The sequence below is a fragment of the Mus caroli genome, chromosome 12 (assembly GCF_900094665.2).
Source record: "Mus caroli chromosome 12, CAROLI_EIJ_v1.1, whole genome shotgun sequence".
NCBI lineage: Eukaryota > Metazoa > Chordata > Mammalia > Rodentia > Muridae > Mus > Mus caroli.
In genome coordinates this window covers 92,861,054-92,877,493 of record NC_034581.1, presented here as the reverse complement: position 1 = coordinate 92,877,493, position 16,440 = coordinate 92,861,054, and the positions used below count along the sequence as shown (strand labels likewise).

The 16,440-nt window shown below is 39.7% G+C and overlaps 1 protein-coding gene across 2 annotated transcripts in view; it reads left to right on the top strand.

The window, feature by feature from the left end:
* Galc (galactosylceramidase) overlaps positions 1-16,440 on the top strand; it is a 61,018-nt gene that overhangs the window by 10,326 nt on the left and 34,252 nt on the right. For both annotated transcript variants that reach the window (XM_021179239.1, XM_021179238.2), the window contains 4 exons: positions 2,272-2,385; positions 4,439-4,578; positions 8,652-8,690; positions 12,167-12,297. In XM_021179239.1, the coding sequence (XP_021034898.1) occupies positions 2,272-2,385; positions 4,439-4,578; positions 8,652-8,690; positions 12,167-12,297 (424 nt within the window). The remainder of the gene's footprint in view (positions 1-2,271; positions 2,386-4,438; positions 4,579-8,651; positions 8,691-12,166; positions 12,298-16,440) is intronic.

The window sequence follows — 16,440 nt, the reverse complement described above, 5'->3', positions numbered from 1 at the left end:
CCATTTGCGTTTTCAGGTGTGTGCATGTGTGCACCTTGGGCTTGGTGACATCACCTTGCTGGTCTGGCTTTTCTTATTTTGATTTTTGTTGAATCATGTTAAATGTAAAATTACCAAACTAGTATTGAGACTCTCGGTTGCTCATTTAGTTGAAGTAGTCATTAGAGAAGCAAATCTAGTTTTCTAAAAATCATGCACATTTGGAATTTCATGGAAAAGTTATAAGAAGAATTTAATTATTAGAATATGTAAGATGTTATTAACTTTAAAAATGTAGAATACAACACATGTATTTTAGAGATACAGATATAGCTTTTTTTAAAAAAAAATAAACAGAATTTAAATAAAGATACAACCTTCACCACCAAATTTTGAAATACTTCTCTCAGTAATTAGATATACTTAATGTTTATATATAGGTCAAGTCCATTAATATTACTTGAGAGCATTTTCTGTATATTGTCTTCCTGCTAGTGATTCCAAGGTAATTTCTTTAAAAAACTAGTTATTTTTATGTAACAAATATGCATGTTTTATTTGTATGGGTATATGTATGCCATGAGCGCGCACTTAGTGCCTTCAGAGGCCAGAAGAGTATTCAGCTTCCGGAAACTGGAGTTTCCAGTACTTGTAAGCCATGCCAATGCTGGGAGCCAAGCCAGTGCCCTCTGGAGGAGCCGCCTTTGCTGCTGAGTCTCCTCTGAGTATGTACTCTTACTGGAGTTTGAGGACAAAAGCCCTGGCTTCCAGTGTAATAACCTAGGCTTGGTCACTTATCCGGGACGTGGCAGTAGTGAAGGCAGGAAGGCCCTCTTATCATCCAGACACTCTGAGTAATAAGAAAAAGGTCTAATGACTCTTGGCTCTTCTTTGAGGAGCCATAAGGACTTTGAAGCTTTATTGAAAAGGGGAAGGAAGGCTTTAATCTGTGGTTTGGTTAGCTAGAATTTATGCATAGCTGGCCTAGCAAGCAGGTAACCTTGGTCAGGCTGTGGTCTGATTGTTCATTCTCCAGGCTGCTTCTGCAATTGTCCCGAGACGTCTTCTCCTTTGAGAGGGCAGCTTGATTCTCTTTCTAACCTTCGGAAGGCTCGTGGGTCTTTGGGGAGTAGTTTTAATCTGTTGTGATAAAGGTGTTTGTGGATCAGAACTGTTTTTCTTAGAATCCAAGGTAACTGCAGGGCAGCCCAATTTAGGAGACCTTAGAAGGAAAACAGTTGAGGAGGCAAAAATGAAGTCAGAGAGGGAGAAAATGAGAGTGAGGTCGGTCAGTCACTGGGCCCTGTGTCAGTATTCATGCTTTATTTATGATGACAGAAAAAAAGTGAAAAATCAAAGCCGGCGTGAACCTCCCTAATAGAAGCTTGGCTAGGAAACACGTCTTACGTTGAAACCGTTTAGACGGGGAGCTGATGCTGATGTGTGGTGCATTTGCGGAAGCTAAATGAGCGCTAAGGATATATAAGTGCAGTTCTTAGGAGTTCTTGTGCTGACATTAAAGAAGAAACGGGCCAGGATAGTCATCCTCAGAAGGCCCCACTTTGCAAAGACTGGTGTCTCTGAACCATGAGTGCACACGAGGACTTTGACGTCAGAGACCTACCTCTGGCCTTGGTGGTTCCTCTGCTGGCTTTGAGTGCTAGCACAGGACTTGGCTCTTGTTGTAGTAGGCATGTATATTCATCTTTTCTCAGAGCTTGCTGCGTCATGACTGTTATATTGTAGAATATAAGGATCGGGGCTCCAGGAGTACAGGGATTCACAGCCAAGGTTGGGAGGGAGAGCTGAGGTGATGCGGACTTGAGTTTGGAAAACCTCAGATTGAAAGCTCAGCAGAACTTAGTCCGGGGGTTATTCAGTAATAAAATGTGATAGCATCTGTCTCGGTACTTCTTTTAAAATAACATTGTGGCTTTATTATTTAAGAACCTTACAGTGTTTAAGATAATGAAAAATATGGAATAAGATACGTTGCAAAGCCACCTTCTTACATAATTCTCATCTGCACAACTTCCGAACCAGAACTAGAGTACAAGAAAAGGATCACATTCAAAAATTGTTTTAGTGTGTGTTTGCATGCAAGTGTGTGAGAATGTGAGTGTGTGTGTGTGTGTGAGAGAGAGAGAGAGAGAGAGAGAGTGGTGCATGTATGTGTGTGAGTGTGTGTGTGGTGTGTGTGTGTGTGGTGTGTGCGTGTGCATGTGTGTGTACTTAAGAGGCTCTGGAAAGCACACCCTTGGGTCACACCCTTCCTTCTGCTCTCCCTATCAGATGGCACTGAACCCTCGCACATGCACTATGAGCTAGATGAGAATTATTTCCGAGGCTATGAGTGGTGGCTGATGAAGGAAGCTAAGAAGAGGAACCCAGATATTATACTTATGGGTAAGGTAAAGCGCTTAGGACTCTTTTCCTTTAACTCTTCAATTTGGAATCATGCACGCGAAGTCTCTTTTAATACTAAAGTACTAATTTTTGGATATTACCCCTATACTACCAGCTATGAAACATACCAGGAATGAAATTTCATTGTCACTGTTTATTATGTTGTGTCTCCAAGCCTTGATTGATAACTTGAGTTTTGAGACAGAGTCTCCCTTTATGACCTAGGGTAGCCTGGACCTTGCTGTTAGCCCAGACGGACTTCCACCTCATTCTCCTGCTGTCTCTCAAGTGCTAGGGTTGTATGCTTCCCCATCATGCCTGGCTTGCTTTTTTAAAACCTTGGTGTCTTAGGGTTTCTACTGCTGTGATGAAACACCATGACAGACAATGCAAGCTGGGGAGAAAGGTTTTGTTTTGTTTTGTTTTGTTTTCCCCTGCCTTATACTTCTGGATCACTGTGTATCATTGAAGGAAGTCAGGACAGGAACACAAACAGGGCAGAAACCTGGAGGCAGGAGCTGATGTAGAAGACATGGAAAGATGCTGTTTACTGGCTTTCTCAACATGACTTGCTCAATCTTCTTTTGTATAGAACTCAGAACTACCAGCCCAGGGATGGTACAATCCACAGTGGGCTGGGCCCTCCTCCATCAACCACTAATTAAGAAAATGCCCTATAGGCTTACATACAGTGAGATCTTATAGAGGCTTTTTCTTAATTGAGCTTCCCCCCTCTCTGATGACTCTAGCTTGTGTCACGTTAACATAAAATTGTCTAGCATCCTTGGTGATGTTAAGATCACCGGAGACTGAGGATTCTAAACAAATTCTGTATCTAGTTACTGCCCATATTGGGTTTGGATATTAGCATTGGACACAACTGGATAGTTGCTCAAGCTGGTCTGTATTCGTTTCACAATTCTGTAGCCGCATGAAGTACTTTAATAGCCAAAGCATAGGGCTTTTATCACTTGAAGTAAATTTGCTATTTTGATTACATTCAGACTGAGTTAAATAAAATTATGACCTATTTTAAATACTGTAAGTTATTGAAAATTAGCTCCCTTGATAATTAAAGGAAAAGAGTATTATTTTTCAAATTAAAAGAGCAATGGAGACTATTCCCCCAAATGGGTTTTTAAATAAGAGATTCCAGAAGTGTTTGGACTAGTCTAAGCATCATTGACTTGGGCACATGCTCCCCACTGTCCTGATTCTAAGGTGAAACCGCATGTAAATGTAGATGTTCAGCATGCTAAACCACATGCCAGCAACGCCTCACACTGTGGACCTTCGCTGGACTTAGCAGCGCATTGTCTTTAAAGGTTCTGCTGTTGTAATGTCATATTTTTTATATAGTGAAATTAGCTTAGGAAAAAAATATTATGTCTGGTTGATTTTGATTCTTTTTTTTTTTTTTTTTTTAGCAGCAAACTAGATTGGTCATATATTTATTAAGTGGAAATGAGCTGCTGAAGTAGGACTTAAAACCAGTGCCTTTCAGTTCTCTCTCCTGACTTCACAAGCTCACTGAGGTCATACACGTGGGTGAGGTTCTCTCTCTCACCCAGCTGCGCTGCTTTCCTGTTGTGTTAGGTTGGCTGACCTTGGTTGCTTGGCCTACTGCCAGTCAACCTTAGTTCGTAAGGTGATATCCTTGTGAGTGAGACCTCTATGTTGCTCTGATCTTACGAGGGTTGTTTTGGAATAAGCCTTTCAGGGCTCCTCAGTTTGACCACAAGAGAACAAGAGTGTAATATTGAACATCCCTGAAGAGAGCAGAGATGTCACAATGTGCCTTTCTTTCTGTTAGAAAATGCTGTGAGGGAGGTTTTTGTTTTTGTTTTTAATTTCATTTCATTTTCTTGAAAGGACAGTAGCAAGTATAGGACATAGCTGTCAGGATCAGTAAAGAAATCTTGGTTTCTATTGAATAGAAATGATTTTTTTTTGCGTTTGCCTGTGGTGGAGTCTCTCCTTTTAGCCAGCTTTATGCCTGCCCGGTGCACCGGTTTCTCACCTGTCTCCTCTTTTGTCTGTGTTCTCCCTACAGGGTTGCCATGGTCATTCCCTGGATGGCTGGGCAAAGGCTTCAGCTGGCCTTACGTAAATCTTCAGCTCACTGCCTACTATGTTGTAAGATGGATTTTGGGTGCCAAGCATTATCATGACCTGGACATTGATTATATTGGGGTTAGTAACATAGTTTAACATACTTTATTTTTAATTTGTATATGTATAATTTTAGAAAGTAATTAGATTTTTGATCAGTTAGAAAGGAAGATTTACAACCATACTTTAGGTATAGAAATACTCTTTGCATGTTGCATAACGCCATAACAGGGTGTTTTGATATAGGCTTCATTTTTTAATTATTATTTATGTGTATGGGTTTTTTGCTTGCATGTATGTCTGTGCACCATGTACATATAGTGTCCTCGTAGGCCAGTGAAGGACATCAGGTCTCCCAGAACTGGGAGTTACAAATGATTGGGAACCTGATTGTGGGTGCTAGGAATTGAACCAAGGTTCTCTGGAAGAGCAACCGGTGCTCTTAACTACTGAGCCATCTCTCAGCCCCTTGTTATAGTTTTAAGAAGAAAAAAGGGAAATTCTTTAGGTTACAATACTCAGAGCAGATTTTAAAAAGCACGTGTTCTAACTTGATCAATAGGAAAATGTGTTCAGGGACTAGTTTTATTTAATTCCTAGTCAGTGTGGTTGAGAGGAAGCCAAAGTTTTATATCATTGCCTCAAAACAAAACAAAATCCCCCAAAACACCATGTTGCCTTTTTTAGGGAATGCATAAATGGTTCTTGTCATTTGGAGAAACGGAAAGCTGAGCTCATAGATCAACCATGAGTAGAACCAAGCCAAATCACCTATGAAGGAGTCGAAACCAAAAAAAAAAAAAAAAAAAAAAAAGGCTCAGTCCTTCCTCCTACCTAGTGCTTGCTGCTGTGGCTCTTTGATGACTAATCCTTTGTATCATGAGACTGACTTGTTATTTTGGTGTCTAATAACATTACAAATAAACCGCAGCTGACCTCTTGTTGCTACTCTTTGCCAGTCTAAGTTATTCTTGCCTTTGAAAGGCACTGAATATTTTCCTCCACTTTCAATTTTTTTTTTTTACAGTAAAATGTTTTCAATTGGCAAGTTTTCTTTTCCTAATTTTATGTTTGAGAGTAAAATCACTTGGCTCTCTTCCCTTACCTCCCTCCAAGTCCTCTCCCACACCACTCCTGACTTTGCACATTCCCCGCCCCCTTTTTTCACTAATTGTTCTTGCAAGCATCTATGTGTATGCATACATATATATTTCTACATACAGCCTGATCAGTCCATATAATGTACTTGCATGTATGTTTTTGGGGCTGGCCATTTGGCCTTAGACAACCAGCTGGTGTGCTGTTCTCTGAGGAAGATCACCCCTGCCCCTCACATCTTTCCTCAGTTGCCTGTAGTTCTGTAAGGCCTCATGGCTTCCTCCTGCTCTTTGGCCTGTCTGCTGGTGTTGTCCTTGTTCAGCTCATATTTGTGCAGTCATGGTGGTGAGACTTTATGGGTGTCATTTGTGACATTCTGAGGAGTCATAATCTCACTGCAAACTCCCTGAGCCTCCTCTACCTCTTACAATCTTACTGCCCTGTCTACTGGAGTGTTGTCTGAGCCTTAGGTGTGTCTGGGAGGGTTTTGTAGATCTATCCGTTTGGGTGGGACTCCACAAGTCTGCATTTGGATTGCCTGTGGGTAGGATTTTTTTTTTTTTTTTTTTTGGTACCAATCCAATTCAAATTTTCCTTCAAAGCCTTTGTTGTTGCTATAGTGGTTGTTTTGTTTCGTTTTTGTTTGTTTTGACTGTCCTAGTACTAGCTCTCCTAGTAGAGCAGGTTGGCCTTGAACTCATAGAAATCCACTTACCTCTGTTTCCTTCCTTAGTGCTGGGATTAAAGGTGTGTGCTACTGCTGCCTCCTTGGCTCTCCTTCAAAGCTTTTTATCTAGTTTTTAAACAACAATCTGGTTTCTTTATACTTTAAAACTTATTCTCAATTTGGTGAGTTTTCTGTTAGTACCCTAAACCAGGGTTCACCTGAGTTTTTTTATTTTAATAAAGAGCTAGTGTATAAATATTAAATTGTCATTAATAGGTCATTGGCGATAGTAAGATACCTAAGCATTTGCAGTGTGACCATTTGAAACTGAAGCTGTTGTTCGCCCTTAGATCTTGAAAATACAGGTGATGAACAAGAGTTTGCAGGCTGCTGGAAATCTGCCTCCTTCTGTCCTAAACTGTTATTTAACATCTTTTAATATGTTAAAAAGTTTAAAGCATTATATTGCAGCTTTACTGAGTTTGACTCCTGGAGGCTAGCCACATACTTCAAACTGTACCCCAAAAGTTTCACACATACTCATAGTGGGTCTCCATAAACATTTGCGTTTTAATGCATCCTTGACTGAAATTGATTTGAGGTTTTCATGCACTCACAATATAAATTATCATCCAGCCTACTGTGTGGTAGGACAGTGGCTGTCATGTTGCAACAGCGATGTGAGCTCTTGTCAGTGAGAGATGGACACTGCTGCAGATCCCCAATCCTCTCAGAGGAACATTTAAGACATGAGGATGAGCCATGGCCACAGGCAGGCAGTCAAGACTTACTGCTTTTTTCTCCTTTTTTTTTTTTAATTAGGTATTTTCTTCATTTACATTTCCAATGCTATCCCAAAAGTCCCCCCTCCCTCCCTCCCCCCCTCCCCTACCGCCCTCCCCCATTCCCACTTCTTGGCCCTGGTGTTCCCCCGTACTGAGGCATATAAAGTTTGCAAGACCAATGGGCCTCTCTTCTCAGTGATGGCCGACTAGGCCATCTTCTGATACATATGCAGCTAGAGACACAGCTCGGTGGGGGGGGGGGGTACTGGTTAGTTCATAATGTTGTTCCACCTATAGGATTGCAGATCCCTTTAGCTCCTTGGGTACTTTCTCTAGCTCCTCCATTGGGGGCCCTGTGATCCATCCAATAGCTGACTGTGAGCATCCACTTCTGTTTTTGCTAGGCCCCGGCATAGCCTCACAAGAGACAGCTATAACTGGGTCCTTTCAGCAAAATCTTGCCAACATATGCAATAGTGTCTGCATTTGGTGGCTGATTATGGGATGGATCCCCAGGGCGGGCAGTCTCTAGATGCTCCATCCTTTCTTCTCAGCTCCAAACTTTGTCTCTGTAACTCCTTCCATGGGTGTTTTGCTTTCCTCTACTTTTCCACAGTATAACTGACCATTTGTATCTGGGAACTTTTTATTTTTAAATGTTGGTACATTTAACTAATGTGATTAAATGCAGACGGATCTCTTAGATTTCTGATATGGTACATGTTCACAGAATATTTCCTGTGAATGATGATTATCTGTCTCATTTTAGTCTCCGGTTAGTCACATGCAGTGGGGAGGCGCTCTTTAGATAAGGTCTTTATCACACCTAGACTTAGGCTCCTCTGTAGACTACAGGACTGGAGGCCCCGAGGTTCCCTTTCACCACAGAAACCACACCCTCAGGAGTCTGAACAAAGTGTGCTGCTTCCTTCTCACTTCCTCACCGAGAGCCTGCTCTTGGGTTCTTGCAGATCGTTCCGTTCCTCTGCATAAACAAACTCCTTCTAACCATCCCCTGGTAAAGAACTTGCTTTTTACTGTGTCTATATATTAGAATTATTTTAGTGATTCTCACACTTGTTTGTTCTCCAATGTCCAGTGTAGGATTTGTACACATTATAATTCTAATATTTTTGTATGAATGCATATTAATCTCTGGAATAAATGCCTTTCTTTGAAAAAAAATAGTTTTTATGTATATGAGTATTTGGCTGTGTATCTGTATGTGCACCCCATAGATGCCTGCTGTCCATGGAGGCCAGAGGAGGGCCCTGGATCTCCTGGAACTGAAGTTAGAGATGGCGTTGGCCACTACAGTGTGCAGGGAATGACTGGTCCTCGAGAGAGCGCCGAGTGCTTTTCATGTTGTGTTGTCTCTCCAGCCCCATTCATGACTTTTTGAAAAGTATCTCCTAAATATTTTTTAAAAACTTGAAAGTGTTAAAAGTTATCTTGCTTTACAAAAGTAGAAATTCTATGACAGCAGTTTTTAAGGTTTGGAAACTAGCTCATCAGATAAGTGAGATGTAGTACTTTAATGATTGAGTTCATTTTCTGATGTTTGAAAACTTTCACTTCAGACATTTTGAATTTTTGTTTTGCAGATTTGGAATGAAAGGCCGTTTGACGCCAACTATATAAAGGTCTGTGAAATGAATCTCTCTTTGCTTATGCTTTCATACAAAGACATTTAGAGAGCAGTTAGATTAGAAATCTTATTTTTTGACAGTATAGTTAATCTGCTAGAATTTGCTAGATGTGACATAAAATATGTCTATACTTCTGATATTGAAGAATATGTATGTAATTCTTCATAGGTCCTGAATGGCCTGTATCTGAAGAGTTGGGTTGAATGCTCTTTTTTTTTTTTTTTTGGAGTAGGGTAGGGTTTGGCTAACAGTGGAATTCATGCTTACTAGTTCTATCTTCAGCATCAAAAGAAAAAAAAAAAAGAAAGCATTGAAGCATTGGGTAGGCATAGTTCTACACACCTTTAATCCTAGTCTTTGGGAGGCAGAGCTGGGATTCTGAGGTTTTGAGGCCAGCCTGGTCTCCACAGTGAAGTTGGTGCTATAGAGATCGACCTGATCCCAGCAAGCTCCTGCCTTGGAGTATATGCACTGATAAGTACATGTATATGTGTGTGATCTTAGCTTTAGAATTCTGATAGACATTAAAACCATTGGATTATTTTGTATTTTAAAGACTTAAGAGATTTAACTTTATTCTTTATCATATTTCTGATATTTTTGAAATACTTATGACATTGTCGGACTGTGTTCTAGTTACATTTTTGCCTGTTATAAAATATTCTGACCAAAAGCAATTTTGGGAAGGAAAGGACTTATTTGGCTTATGTTTCTAAGTTTGTCATTATTGAGCCAAATGCCAATTTAAGGAGCATGGAGCAGAAACTGGGGAGAAATGCTGGTCCTTGGCTCATTCTCGGGTTCCTGATTGCTAGCTTTCTCAAACAGCCCAGGACCACCTGTTGAGGGATGATGCTGCCCGTTATGGATTGGGCCTCCCTGTATTAGCAGTCAAGGTAATCCCCCACAGACATGACCATAGGGAGATCCCTCAAATGAGACTCTTGGGTGACTGTCGGCTGTGTCAGGTTGACAGTTATAGGTAACTAGGACAGAAGATGTTCTATAATATAGTTCTGTGTGAAATTACTGAACAGGTATCCTGCACTGCTTTTCTCAGGGCATTTTAACACCTTCAAGTCCTGCTGGTGCTCTTGTCGTCAGTTTTAAGAAACAGAAAAGTGAAAGTTTTGATTCCTGTCATTGGAAAAACCCAGTAGTTTTACTTCTCAGATTTAGCTGTTTTCTAGTTTATTTTTTATCGCTATTTGTCTTGTCATGTGTGTATGTATATATATTTTAACAAATCAGGTGTATTTTAACAACTCTGTGTTAGAAGGAGGTAGGGTATTGTTTTGAGGGGATCCATGGCAACCACAGTGAGGTGGCTCAGTGTCAGTGCCAGGCTGCAGGCATGGAGTAGGATGGTAAAAGATGATGTCAGCGCAGTGGCAAAGGTTAAGCGGTAGTTGTTCTGGAGACAAATGCAAGTGACATGGTCTAGGAACAGATTTATCTTGCTCCAAATTTCATATTCAGTGTAGAAGCAGATTGATGAAGTTCCATAGTAACAGAACAAAGAAAGTTATAAATCAAGATACTTGTCAAATGCATTCGTAGAAACATTAAGTAGGCGGTCACAGCAAAGCCGAAAGATCAACTGCACAACAAAGCAGAAAGATCAACTGTAGGCATCAGACGTGCTCTAATGACACTTTGGGCTTGTTGGCTGGTAGAAACTAGAAAGCAGTTAAGTCCTGCGCATCCCCAGATGCTTTTCCTGTTAGCCCTGGAGGGTTAGAGGACCAAAGGTAGCCTATGAATTATACTTAGGCTCTGGACCTGGCACATTCCAACCTCTCCCATAACTGAAGTTATGATGAATCTACTGCGCCTTTCTAGGAGTTCTTGTTCACAGAGTTGGAGACTGGGTTGGGTGTGGGAGATGGCACAGTGGGTCTATTGAAAAATGGGAGCACAAGATTATTAGTGGGAGGCTATGAGCTTTATGATTCAGCCAGAGGCAGGAACAGAAGGCCCAGTTAGTGCCTGCCTCGCATAGTGCTCATGATAATGGGGTTTGTTTTATTTGGGGGAACATTAGAGTTAACATTTGGCTTTCATTTTCTTTTAAGTTAGTGATTGGATTGCTGCTCTGAGATTCACTATCGGTGTTTTTGAGTAGTCAGACCTCATTTATTTTTCTTCTGACCTTGAGTTTTCCTAAATGTCTCAGGATATAGAAGCATGTAATTTATGCTTTCTATTTTTAGAGCAGGAGGGTTTATTGGGTTCTGTGATCTGTTGAAATTTCTATTGCAGAGTGAAATCATTACAAATGACTAAGGTACCCAGTTCATGTGACTTTAACGAATACACAGTCCCTACTGTGTGGCGAAATGGCTTCTGGAGAGAGGAAGGGTTTGTTCTTAACACTGAAATATATATAATACCAGTTATTTATGCGTCCTGTCAAGTGTATCACTTATTTTGGGATTACTTTTGCTCTGTAGTTATGTAGTTATGTTTAAGATTGACTTTGGTTTCATGGTAATTTGTAATTATGGTGTCTGGAAACCCCCTTGCAGTATCTGAGAGTTTCAGACAGATGTGGACGTGTGAATTTCTGGGCCTCTCAGACCATTGAGCCTTCTTTACCTGTAAATAGATAAGTGGGTGTGGTTTTGGGGAGAGAAGGGGTGCTCAATAAAGATGACGTTTGAGCTGTCGTAAAACTGCACAGAGTGCTGTAATCACACTGACTGTGAGATAGAAACTGGTTCATAAATCACAGCTTACAGACTGTGTGCATTTAAAAATGTTTCAATTACACTGTACTTAAAAATATGTACAGAATTCCTGATGAATCTTTAAGAGTAAGTTCATAAAGACTAGAAGCATTGACAGTGATAAATGAATGCAAGATTGACTAAGTTTTTTTTTTCTGCAAGAATAAGAAAAAAACTTGAGTAATAAAACACAAAATTTGATTTCTAGTATAGGGTGAGGGGTTCTCTCTCCATCCTACTGACGTTTTGAAGTCCTTGAGAGATGGTTTCCACCTGTCACTTTATCTGTCATTATATTTCTTAACCTAGTATAGCATACAATATCATAAGTTTAAAAAATCTATTGTAAAGTACATCATGGATCCAATTACAGGATTTTTTTGCTTTAAAAGTACATTTGTTGCAAATTTCATTTCAGAAAACTTAGAATGTTAAAAAGAACATACAGAAAGCATACAGAAGGAAAAAATAACCATTATTTTTACATAATACTCTTTGATAAATTTCATGTACACCCATCCCCTCCAACTCCATACTTTCTGTTGTTTAGCATAATTTTAAACTCAGGAGGAAGATAGATGCCTCTACTGCCTTATGCCAGACACTCAGTCCTCTGAGAAGCAGTACGGATATTATCCTTAGAATGTAGAATTCTGAAAGATACGCTGGCTATTTTGGTCATATTCCAGTAGCTAAAGGCTCACTTGTAACCTTTGCTGTGTCCTGTTTATGTCTCCCAAGGAATTAAGAAAAATGCTGGATTATCAAGGTCTCCAGCGAGTGAGAATCATAGCGAGCGATAATCTCTGGGAGCCGATTTCCTCTTCCTTGCTGCTGGACCAGGAACTCTGGAAGGTGGTTGATGTTATAGGGTAAGGTGCGATTTACTTTGACCACGACAGATGGTGGTTTCTTTACCCTGGTGTTGACTGTGCATTGCTCCGTGCCCTCTCTGCCCCTGGATTACACTCCTATGGCAGTATTTACTCAGTAAGACATTGATTGATTGCACACAGTTCATTCCTTTCTCTTTGAGATGTGTATTTGGGGCTCTGTGACAATGAAATGCATTGGTGACTTTTTAAATAAATCAGTTAATGTTTAGAGTAATAAAACAGGGATGTATTTAGATTTAAATGCAGGTATTTAATTTTAGAAGTTACCAAGGCAATGAAATTAGTACCTAACTGAGTTTTCCTGAGACTCTGTTCCTGGGCAGACAATTATATGCACTGACTATAGCTATTTTATTGTATCCTTAGTACCTTAACTCTTAGACTTTGGCCTCTATTTCTTAATCCATTTCTGCCTTACAGCTCTCTGGGTCCTAACTTTGTCCTGAATTGTGTTCAGCAATTTGTTTTTGAAAAGTAAACAGATGTTCTATGTATCATGACAGCATATAAGCCTTGGAAGCCTACCTGTGTATGAAATTTGATTTTTTTAATCAGTTAGGAGATGGCTTAATCTCTTCATATACTTTATTTCTAAATGAAAAATCTTGGATTTGATTTTATTTTTTTAGTACGTTATTTTTGTCTTTCATCTTCAGTGCTGGGGGTCAAGGCCAGGGCTGCGTCCATGCTAGGGCGAGTGCTCTACCAATGCACTATATTCCTCCTGCAAGGGTTTTCAGTGTATACAGAAGTAAGCTGAACAATGAGTATGTTCTGCTCACTCAGCCTCTGACAGTAAGAACCTGCAGCCATTCTTCATGCCCGTGTCTATCCTTTCCTTTTCCCATCTTGTCCGTGTTCTGGAAGAAACTTTAGACTTTGTGCTGTATGTCTTCTGTATAGATTTTATCATGTCTCTCCAATGATGTAAATTCTTTTCCCGTTTATCATAAATAATACCATTATTATAACTTAACGTGTAATTGTTTCTTGATACTATCAATTATTGCTTATTGTTTTATAGTTTTAATTGATTGGATCTGAGTCCATTTAATATTAATGTATTGGATGGTAATTCAGTCTCTTCCAATTGATTTGTAACTCCTTTTTGTTCTCCTTTAGCGTCTGATTTTTTATTTTATATTTATTTTTTGTCCTTTTAGCTAACTGCAGAGACTGGGGTTGTTTGTTCTGTGAGGTTTTCTTAGTTTAGATTTTACAAATTGTATTATGTTTTATTTAACATATGTCTACCCTATTTTTCTGGAAAAATTGATGTGATTAAGTTTGACTTGGGCTTTTTTTTTTTTTTTTTTGCAAAAGAAAGTGTAATTATAAGTTTATGTTTAAGCACTTCACACGATAAAATGGAAGATTTTGCCTTTCACTAGAGTGTGCGTAAATAGCTCAGGTCTGAGGGAAGCAAACGTATTCGTGAATGGTTTGGCTAGGAACGCTTTTGAGTTGGAGGGTACTTCTATTTTACTTCAGGAGAAAGAACATTTGCTGTTGGATTACTCATTACTCATATGGTATTCTGGCACAAGTATTTTCCCTCTGAGCCGTTACTTTAGTTTATAGTTTCTTTTGCTCACATTAAGTTATATAATGGTAAATGTATTATTTAAATTTTTTTCCTAGAGGATTGTTTTCTGCCTTAGGCTATATTTTCTACTAGGGTACAGATTGGGCTCAGTATGTAAATCCACTTGTAATTGCATTGTTCGGGTGATCTGTGCAGAGCTGCCTTGCATATTCCCTCTTCCTTCCTTCAGTCCTCCAGTTTTGTCTGTGAGACTTGCTGCCCGGTTACTTGTACATAGCTAAGGTTTTATCTCTGTGCTTTGTGACTGTTGGTGATAGAGAATGCCATCCCGTGACTCATTCGGTATTTCTTACGCTGAATTTTGCTTTATATATGATTGAGGGAATCTTGCTTTCATTTTTAATTATTTATTACTTTTAATGAATTCTTTTATTTTCAAGGTCATTTTATTTTAGATACATTTCTTGCATGAATTAGATTTTGCTTTTGAATACTGCTCTGAAAAAAAAATCATTGTATTTCTTTTCTTTTTAAATATTTGTGGTGTGTGTGTGTGTGTGTGTGTGTATTTATATGTCTCATGTAATATGTGCCCTTGGAGGGCCTTGAACCCTCTGGAGCTGGAGTTAAGAGTTTGTGAGTTGTGTGATGTGTGTGTTTGGCAACTGGATTTGCAGCCCCCTGATAGGAGCTGCGGCTCTAGTAACCACCAATCTATCTCTCCAGCCCCGTATTTACAATTTATGGTATAACCGGTGCTTGTGTTCTCCATGTTACAGATATTTTCTGTTATTGAATGATCTATATTATGATTCTGCTGATGCAAAAATCTTCTGCTCTGGTGTTTGCCTTTTTGGTTCTTGTTTAAGTCTTTTTAACCAGACTTGTTTTTGTTTCTGCTGTTCACAGTGGCTCTGGTTTATAGTTTGATACTAGTTGTTTCAGCTGGGGATAACTTTATCTCCTAGGAAACATTTGGCATTGTCTGGAGATATCTGTAAATATCTTAGCTAGATAAAGTCATGCTCTTAATATCTTGTGGGTGGATGCCAAAACTGTTTGCAAACATTCCTGCATATACAGGTCAGCTCTCCCATGTAAATTAAAAAAAACAAAAAACCAAAACACAAGCCAAGAATTTCAGTCATGCTGAAATTGGGAAACTGCTTTATGCTCATATGCTGTTCTCTTTGTTGTTGTTTATTTTTTAAACAGTGTTGATGAGACTCAAACCACATTTGAGCTCGTGAATTACCACAGGCTGAACATCCATATGGACCTATCACCAGGGAAACTGTAAAGTACTCAGTCAGGTTGGATACCTTTCTACACACTAATTGTAGAAATTACAATTACAATTACAATTAGTGTGTAGAAAGGTATCCACCCTGACTTGTAATTACTAATCTGACCTCTAACTCCAGCAAGCAGTTGGCCTCTTTGAGATGAGTAAGATGGCTTTTTTCTTTCATGTTGGAGAGTATCGTTTCCCTCTCCTGAGCACTTAGAAATTTACCAAGAAGAGAAACAAAGCAGTCCTCATCTTTTTATCATAGCTTTACCAAAAAGAAAAAACGATCCTGGAAAAGGATGTTCTGTCTTTAAAGTTTGCAAGTCAGTCAGACATGAGCACCATCAGTAAACAAGGGAAACAGTTCTCTTTAATGTCTCTCTGAACTTTGGATGCACTTTGAACTGCTAGCCTTTTGGATCACGGATATACATTTACTTGTTCTAGTTTATGAAATGATGCACACCTTTAGCCCCAGTATTCAGAAGGCAGAAGCAAGCAGATCTCAAGATTTCAACAAGCTGTTTGGATCAATGCATTGTTGGCCCCGTAGGATGTTGATTTGGGTTTGTCACTGACAAATTCCAGATAAGAAGGAAAGACCTTTATTAGGGGTTTTCTTCTTTGTTCTTTCCTCTGGTCCAAGGCTGATCTCAATCCTTCTGACCTCAGCCCAGGCTGTGATGACTCCAGGCTTGAGTCACGACATCTATCTGTTTATGATCTTCATGATGACACGCTATACTACAGACAGTCTTCCCTAGGTCAGAATGACCTAGAATACTAGTCAGGTTTCTGTTGCTGTGATGAAAACACCATGATCAGACTGGAGATACGGCTCAGCGGTTAAGAGCACTGCCTGCTCTTCTGAAGGTCCTGAGTTCAAATTCCAGCAACCACATGGTGGCTCATAACCATCCATAATGAGATCTGACGCCCTCTTCTGGAGTGTCTGAAGACAGCTACAGTGTACTTACATATAATAAATAAATAAATCGCTAAATGAAGAAAAAAGAAAATACCATGACCATGACCAAAAACCAAGTTGGGAGGAAAGGGTTTATTTGGCTTGTTTTTCCAGAAGGAAGTCAGGACAGGAACTCAAATGACTGGAACCGGGAGCCCCGCTCATGCAGAGGCCACAGAGGGGTGCAGCTTAGCTGGCTTGCTCAGCCTGCCTTCTTAGAAAACCCAGAAGCATCCACTTCTGTATTTGCCAGGCACTGGCATAACCTCACAGGAGTCAGCTATATCAGGGTCCTTTCAGCGAAATCTTGCTGGC